Genomic DNA, 8,867 nt, shown 5'->3' on the forward strand with positions numbered 1-8,867 from the left:
ATGGAACCGCTTGGGAAAAGACTGATGTTGTAAGAAGTCTTGGACACGGCAGCACCACTTTTACGTTCAGTGAGACCGCAGGACCTACAGAGCATGCCAAGGTAATGTAAAAAACTCTTTTCGTAGATGTATACAAGAAAAGTACAGAGGTGAATTTTGCCAGCTATATTTCCTCTTTTGTATAGATGAAACTGTAGTGCATGTTGTAGTGTAGTGCATAGGAAAAAACATTGAATTGAATTTGGCCAGCTATATTTCCTCTTTGTTATATTTTATAAATATATTTATATTATATTTCCTCTTCTTTTTTTTACATATAAGTAATGTTATCACGGATGGCCAACTATATTTCCTCTTTTGTAGATGTAAAGATGAAAAAAAATAATTATTTTATATTTCCTATTTTTTTACATACAAGTGATATGATTTTTATTTTACTTCTACAGCGCAGAATCACAAGCAGGTTGCAGTGTCAGGGTTGGACCCAGGCACGTGCCTCCTGCCGCCACTAGGCGGAGCCCGCGAGCTGGTACCAGGGGTAATCGAGCCCGATAGATTACACCTGTTGGGCTGCCTATTTAAAGCAGGCGACTTCAGCAACGCATTGCTGAAGTTGTCTGTAGTCACGCACTCTCACAGCCTAAGCCAGGTTCTCTCTTCTTCTCACTACGATCTCGTTGCTCTCTTTCTCTCGTTTTCCCCCTGAGTGTTCTCAGGTTGGTTTTGTTTCTTTTTTGTCTTCTCCCTCTGTTCTTCGTCGGTTGTCCTCCAGTGTTCTGGTTGACAGTCTGACAGGTAACCTGGTAAGAAGCCGCTGGTCTTGTACCAAAGCTTCGTCTTTTGTTTTGTATATTTTTCTCCTCTCCTTCTGACACGTTGAGGTTTCTCCGTGTGTTTTTCGTTTTCCTGTTTTTTCCTTATTAGACGCGTTGTATTTCTTTCCGCGTGTTTTTTGTTTGTTTACTTACCTGTACACGTCGAGTTCCTCCGTGTTATCCTTCTGTTGTTTCCCTTGAGTTTTATTTTCGTTTTTTCCCGCATCTGCGGAGGTTTCAGTTGGCTGTCTTTTTGCCGTTTTATTTTTTGGTTAGCGTTTGGGTTCTCACCACGTTTAAACCAACGCGTCACCGCCGTGATCGGCGGCAACGCGTTACAGAACAACTTCAGCCTATTATGGACCCAGCTAACCCTGACGCCGACGACTTGCGAAACGCCCTTGCCATACAAGGGCAGACTATTGGCAGGCATGAGCAGGCGTTGCAGGAAATTCACACTCAGCTCCAGGCTATCGCTCTCGCTGTCCAAAAGCCTGATCCGCCTGCTGCGGCTCCCAGCCCTCTGGTTTCCCCCGGGGCTGTTGGGCTGCCTGCTGACTCTCGTGCTGAGCCCGCATTGCCCGCTCCGGCGCGTTATAACGGGGATCCCAACGAGTGTAGGGGGTTTATGTTACAGTGTTCTCTTATCTTTGAACAACAACCGTCCCGTTTTCCCACCGAACGTGCTAAAGTGGCTTATGTTATGGCGTTACTCTCGGGGAAAGCATTACGGTGGGCTACACCGGTATGGGAGAACCAGCCGGAGCTCTGTTCCTCATACGAACGGTTTTCTCGGGCTATGCGGCAGGCGTTTTTTCATCCTGCTTCAGGGGGTATGGTCGCTTCTAGGCTGTTACGTTTGCGACAGGGCAGATCTACCGTGGCGGAATACTCTCTGGACTTCCGCACACTGGCGGCAGAAAGTGATTGGGGTTCGGAGGCGCTGGGGGCCGTTTACATAGAAGGCTTGAGCGAAGAGATCAAGGACGAACTGTCCCTCAGGGAGCCTCCTAGCGGTCTGGACGACGCTATAGACCTCACCATTAGAATAGATAATCGGTTGAGGGACCGTAAACAACACCGCCGTTTGTTCACTTCGCCCAGTGTTAAGGCAGTATCCCCTGTGCGTAAGACCACACACGAGGAGGGCGCGTCATCAGAACAGCCCATGCAATTAGGGCACACTCGTCTCTCCCGTCAGGAAAGACAAAGCCGCATACGAGAGGGCAAGTGTCTTTATTGCGGCAGGGCTAACCACCGTATCGCCGAGTGTCCTGAGTTACAGGGAAAAGGGCAGACCCGTCGGTGAACGGGGTTGCACCGACGGGTCATGGCACTTATTTCCCCGCATGTGGACTGATGCCTCATGTAGTGGTGTCATGGAGAGGTTCTGAGGAACATCGGGTCCTGGCTCTCGTTGACTCAGGGGCCTCTGGTAATTTCATAGACACCGCTCTCGTAGCCTCACTCTCCATACCTCTGGTTCCTCTAGAAAAGCCCATCTCTGTGTCCGCTGTGGACGGTAGGCTGCTCACTTCCGGGGACATAACCCACCAAACCGTTCCTCTGAACATTTCTATAGGGAACCACCACGAAACACTCACCCCCTATGTCATCGCTGCACCCAAACTACAGCTGATCCTAGGGTTTCCCTGGCTCCAACGCCACAACCCCGACGTAGATTGGCTTAATCTGTCCATTAACCGTTGGAGTAAGGTCTGTGAACAGTCGTGCTTGGCGCCCCACCGCAGCAAAACCGGGGAGAGCCAAGAAAAGATAGCGTTCATAGAAAAGGTTCCTGCTGTCTACCACGACCTCAAAGACGTTTTTAGCAAACGCAAAGCAGGCTTCCTACCCCCGCATAGAGCCTGCGATATCGCTATCAACCTCCTGCCCGGTACTACTCCCCCTAGGGGGCGTTTGTTTTCCCTAGCTTTGCCTGAACGCAAGGCTATGGAGACCTACATACAGGAGGCGCTCGCGGCTGGTACTATTCGTCCCTCTACCTCTCCCGCCGGGGCTGGATTTTTCTTTGTGGGGAAAAAAGATGGGGGTCTCCGCCCTTGCATCGATTACAGGGGGCTTAACAAGATCACTATCAAAGACCGCCACCCCTTGCCTCTCATGTCCTCTGCCTTCGAGGCCCTTCAACGGGCGACGGTCTTCACTAAGCTAGATCTGAGAAGTGCGTACAACCTGTTGCGTGTCAGGGAGGGCGACGAGTGGAAAACCGCCTTCAACACGCCCTCCGGGCATTACGAGTACTTAGTCATGCCGTTTGGTCTCATGAACGCACCCGCCGCTTTTCAGCGGTTTGTTAACGGCGTCCTTAGGGAGGCTTTGGATAACTACGCCTACGTCTACCTAGACGACATTTTAATATATAGCCGTACCGTCCAAGAGCATCAGCAACACGTACGCCGCGTGCTCCAATTGCTACTCGAGAATCACCTCTATGTAAAATTAGAGAAGTCCCTGTTCCACGTTGCCGAAGTAGCCTTCTTGGGGTTCATCATTGCCAACGGTAAACTGGCAATGGAACCCGCCAAGATTAAAGCTGTGTCTCAATGGCCCGTGCCCACGTCCGTGCGTTTGGTCCAACGCTTCCTGGGGTTTGCCAATTTCTACAGGCGCTTTATTAGAAATTTTGGCTCCCTCGCGGCTCCGCTCTCTGCTCTCACTAGCAAAAAACTGGGGAAGTTCACATGGACTCCAGAAGCCCAGAAAGCATTCGAGACCCTTAAGGGCCTTTTTACTAGTGCTCCTGTACTGCGGGTTCCTGACCCTGAGCTTCCCTTCGTTGTTGAGACTGACGCTTCTGATCTGGGTGTTGGGGCTGTTCTCTCGCAGCGGGTCGGGGTTCCTCCTAAGCTGCATCCCTGTGCTTACTTTTCACACCGGTTCACCCCCACGGAAAGACGGTACGACGTAGGGGACAAAGAACTCCTGGCCGTTAAGATGGCCTTAGAGGAGTGGCGACACTGGCTGGAGGGGGCTCGCCATCCTTTCCTGGTCTGGTCGGACCACAAAAACCTGACCTATCTCCAGCAGGCCAAGCGCCTCAATGCCAGACAGGCCAGATGGGCCCTGTTTTTCAGTCGTTTCGACTTCACTCTGTCGTATCGTCCTGGCTCAAAAAACACCAAGCCTGACGCTTTGTCCCGACAGTGGGAGCCACCTCTCGTCGACAGTCCCCCTGAGACCGTGCTTCCCCCGGGAGTCGTTGTCGCACCTATCCGGTGGGGTATTGAGAAAGCAGTACAGGATGAACTCGCTAACGAACCCGGCCCTAGCGGTGTTCCTCCTGGCTGTCTCTACGTGCCCTCGACCGTCCGGCGTAAGGTCCTCTTATGGGGACACACCGAACGGTATGCGGCGCACCCCGGTGCTAGGCGGACCGCCGAGCTCATAAAAAGGAGGTTTTGGTGGCCTGCGATGGATCAGGAGATCCGTGACTTCGTGGCTTCCTGCGAGGTGTGCACCAGGAGTAAGGCCCCTCGTAACAAGCCCAGGGGGCTGTTGCGCCCTTTGCCTATTCCCTCCAGACCATGGTCCCATATCTCCCTAGACTTCATCACCGGTCTTCCATCCTCCAAAGGGCTGACCACCATTCTCGTGATTGTAGACAGGTTCTCTAAGTACAGCAAATTCATCGGCCTGCCTAAGCTACCCTCCGCCCGAGAAACTGCGTCTCTATTACTGGTTCATGTAGTCCGTAACTACGGATTTCCTCAGGACGTGGTGTCCGACAGAGGACCTCAGTTCGCCAGCAGCTTCTGGAAGGCCTTTTTGACCCTCCTCGGTGCCTCCGCCAGCCTCTCATCGGGTTTCCACCCCCAGTCTAACGGTCAGACCGAGCGAGTCAACCAGGACCTGGAGCAGACGCTCAGGTGCCTGGCGTCCTCTAACCCCGCGTCCTGGGCCGACCACCTGTTGTGGGCCGAGTACGCCCACAACACGCTATGGCATTCCGCTCTGGGTATGTCGCCCTTTGAATGTTTGTTTGGGTATGCGCCTCCCCTGTTCGCTGATCACGAGCAGGCCGTAGCTGTGCCTTCTGCTGTGGCTCAGTTTCGGCGCTGTCGCAAGGCTTGGTCGCGTGCTCGCTCGGCCCTGTTGAAGGCCTCCTCCGCCTATTGCCGCAGCGCCGACAAGCATCGTCTCCCTGCGCTGTCCTTCCGTCCTGGTCAGCGGGTGTGGTTGGCGGCGGGTAACTTACCGGTGCGGGGCGGCACCAAGAAGCTGGCTCCTCGCTTCCTGGGCCCGTTCAAAGTCGACCGTCGCATCAACCCGGTCACCTACCGTTTGGTTCTCCCTCCGTCCATGCGTGTCCACCCGGTGTTTCACGTGTCCCATCTCCGGCCTTATGTGGTTCTTCTCCCGCCCCGGCTCCTCCTGCGCCGCGTATGGTTGGTGGTGGTCCTGTTTACACGGTGCGGCGTCTTTTGGACGTCCGTCGGGTCCGGGGGCGGGATCAATTCCTGGTGGACTGGGAGGGTTACGGTCCTGAGGAGCGGTCTTGGGTTCCCAGGGCACGCATCCTGGATCCTTCCCTGATCGGGGCCTTCTACCGCGACAGGGCTGTTGCCCTGGGCCCGCGGGGTCTCGGGCCTAGAGGGGGGGGTTCTGTCAGGGTTGGACCCAGGCACGTGCCTCCTGCCGCCACTAGGCGGAGCCCGCGAGCTGGTACCAGGGGTAATCGAGCCCGATAGATTACACCTGTTGGGCTGCCTATTTAAAGCAGGCGACTTCAGCAACGCATTGCTGAAGTTGTCTGTAGTCACGCACTCTCACAGCCTAAGCCAGGTTCTCTCTTCTTCTCACTACGATCTCGTTGCTCTCTTTCTCTCGTTTTCCCCCTGAGTGTTCTCAGGTTGGTTTTGTTTCTTTTTTGTCTTCTCCCTCTGTTCTTCGTCGGTTGTCCTCCAGTGTTCTGGTTGACAGTCTGACAGGTAACCTGGTAAGAAGCCGCTGGTCTTGTACCAAAGCTTCGTCTTTTGTTTTGTATATTTTTCTCCTCTCCTTCTGACACGTTGAGGTTTCTCCGTGTGTTTTTCGTTTTCCTGTTTTTCCCTTATTAGACGCGTTGTATTTCTTTCCGCGTGTTTTTTGTTTGTTTACTTACCTGTACACGTCGAGTTCCTCCGTGTTATCCTTCTGTTGTTTCCCTTGAGTTTTATTTTCGTTTTTTCCCGCATCTGCGGAGGTTTCAGTTGGCTGTCTTTTTGCCGTTTTATTTTTTGGTTAGCGTTTGGGTTCTCACCACGTTTAAACCAACGCGTCACCGCCGTGATCGGCGGCAACGCGTTACATGCAGAGCTTTCTGTGTTTGATCGACATAGAGATGCTGAGGACAATCACACACTGCACGGTCCATGAAGCCCACAGAGCGGATCAGAGCTGGAACCTGTCTGTCAGCGAGTTGATGGCTTTCATCGCAGTGCTTTTTCTGCGGGCAATACTCTGCCCGGTTGGAGCGGTGGCCGATTGTTGGTCTAAGAAATACGCTGTGCCTGCAATCAAGGACACGATGTCGCGTGACCGCTACAAAGAAATCATGCGGTACTTGCGCTTCGATGACAAGGACACCCGTGCGGAACGTGTAAAGAGCGACAGATTTGCTGCAATCTCGGACATCTGGCAATGTTTTGTACGTAACTGCACTCTGTGTTACACGCCAGGACAACACATCACCGTTGATGAGCAGCTCTTTCCAACCAAGGTCCGCTGTCCTTTCCTGCAATACATCGCTACAAAACCTGACAAGTTTGGCATAAAGTTTTGGATTGCTGCTGATTTGAAGACCAAGTATATGTGCAATGCTCTTCCATATTTGGGAAAGGACCCCAGTCGTCCCAAGGGAGAAAGACTGTCAGAGAATGTCGTCATGAAACTCATGAAACCATATCTGGACAAGGGCAGAACCGTCACCACTGACAACTACTTCACATCCCTGTCTCTGGCCAACAGACTGCTTGCATGCAACACAGCTCTGCTTGGGACAATCAACAAGATCAGAAGAGAAATTCCTCCTCCAGCAAAAAACACCAAGGGACGTGAGGAATTCTCCACACATGTGTACACATCAGGAAGTGCCATACTGACAGCGTATGCTCCAAAAAAAAACAAGGCAGTCTGCATTCTCAGCACAATGCACAAACAAGTCACGATCTCCGAAGGCCGCAAAAGGAAACCAAACACGATCACGGACTACAACAGCATGAAGGTATGCGTATATGATGATAAATAATGTCACATTATTGAATTTTTATGTCATATATGTCAGACAAAATGATTATAATGTTTATAATGTAACATAACCTTTTTATGTTTCTTCTTTGCAGTGCGGTGTGGATATCATGGACCAGAAGGTGCGTGGGTATACGGTCCGCGCAGGAACACGCAGGTGGCCTGTTGCAGTGTTCTACAACATGCTGGACTTGGCAGCGATGAATGCACATGTTTTGTATACGACATGCACGAGGTCCACGGAGAGCAGAAGAGACTTTTTACATGCTCTTGCTGAGGAACTTCGGCGTCGATTCTTACAGGAAAAGACAATGGCGAAAAAGCAACGACCTCCACCTGCTCCTGGAAAGACGACGCAGTGCCAGGTGCAGATACACTGCAACAGGAATCACAGCTCGGAGCGGTGTGCTGTGTGCGCCAAGTACACCTGTCGAAAATGTAGAAAGGATGGGCCATGGATATGTAGCAACTGTTAGCTTGCGGGATGCTCAAAGCGCACTTGGCTGTATTTCAAATGAGATTTCTATTTTTCTAATAAAAATATTGTTGTTCTGCATCACACATTTGTTTTACCCTGTCATTGCTAAGGCAAGAATATCTTTATTGTTGTTATTACTGGGTGGGGTGTGTGTGTGTGTGTGTGTGTGTGTATAAAACTTTTACAACGGTTCTATTACCGGCATTATTTCTGTAAATCGCGTATATACTCAAACTCTAACACAATGTGCAAGTATGTTACATTACAAAAAATATAGGTACACAGATTGACTGGTATCTTACAAGTTTGTAGTGGATTCAAAATGTATATATGTTTACTCTGCAGCACGATTCTGTGAATTTGCCATCGCACTACACGTACCGCCAACGCATTGTTTATTCTTTAGTGTAAGCATAAAAAACATATGAAACACATACAAAATCACATAACACGTATGCTTACTACAAATGGATTGTTTATTCTTCTTGAAGCTGTGATATACAGATGAACTGGCCAGGCTGAATTTCCTTGGAAATGGAGCGGTGGTCGGCGCTTTTGCCATGTGAAAATCGCACAACACGTATGCCTACTACATGCACATTATTGTAGTTTATTCTTTAGTGCGATGAAGTAAGCATAAAATGCGAATGAAACATATAAAACTGGCTAGTCTGTGTCTGGTGTGCTTTGAGAAAATTGCACAGCACGTATGCCTAATACAAAAACAACGCGAGGATTTATTTCACTTAGAATGTTTAGCGCGATTCAAACCAAAGGATTCATTCCTATTCAGCATATGAATAATTATCTTCGCGCTATAAAGAAAGATAGATTGTAACTTTTGAATTGCTTCTTGGAGCTGTGATATACAGATGCACTGGCCGGGCTGAATTTCCTTGCAAAGGAGAGCGGGGGTCGGCGCTTCAAACACGCACATATCTTTAGCAAGACAAAGGGCACTAATCTCTTCACAGCGGGGAAGTGGGCTACTCGGCGGCTGATTTTCCTTGCGACTTTTTTCGTAGCGTTGGCCTTCCCAGTGTTAACAGGTTGGGCTCTAGACCTCAGCCTCCTCGTGACCTTTGCCTGAGAACTCGTCTCCTCTGTGTCCGGCACAGGTAAGAACCTGCATGGCAGAAGAAGGTCTCTATGTAGAGTCCTATGGGCCCCGCCCCCCGTTTCAGGCTTAACTACATACACGGGACCCTCACCAATTTCTCTAATCACTATATGGATCTTACGTTCCCACCTGTCTGCCAATTTGTGCTTTCCCCTAATGTTCACGTTCCGGACAAGGACCCGGTCCCCCACCAGGAGCCTTGCTG

The 8,867-nt window shown here is 50.7% G+C and overlaps 1 protein-coding gene across 1 annotated transcript; it reads left to right on the top strand.

Moving 5' to 3' along the window:
* Positions 1-6,702: 6,702 nt before the first annotated feature.
* Positions 6,703-7,679, top strand: LOC143528417 (uncharacterized). The gene is made up of 2 exons (XM_077024128.1): positions 6,703-7,041; positions 7,160-7,679. The coding sequence occupies exons 1-2, from the start codon at positions 6,703-6,705 to the stop codon at positions 7,538-7,540; spliced, it is 720 nt and encodes a 239-aa protein (XP_076880243.1). The 3' UTR covers positions 7,541-7,679.
* Positions 7,680-8,867: the final 1,188 nt, after the last annotated feature.

This window comes from Brachyhypopomus gauderio, chromosome 12, assembly GCF_052324685.1.
Source record: "Brachyhypopomus gauderio isolate BG-103 chromosome 12, BGAUD_0.2, whole genome shotgun sequence".
Lineage (NCBI taxonomy): Eukaryota > Metazoa > Chordata > Actinopteri > Gymnotiformes > Hypopomidae > Brachyhypopomus > Brachyhypopomus gauderio.

What these genes read in the sequence shown, in the direction of transcription:
- LOC143528417 (XM_077024128.1), top strand. Translation starts at nt 6,703, where the DNA reads ATGAAACTCATGAAACCATATCTGGACAAGGGCAGAACCGTCACCACT. An exon ending in CGGACTACAACAGCATGAAG is followed by an intron (nt 7,042 to 7,159) that starts GTATGCGTATAT and finishes TCTTCTTTGCAG; the next exon opens with TGCGGTGTGGATATCATGGA.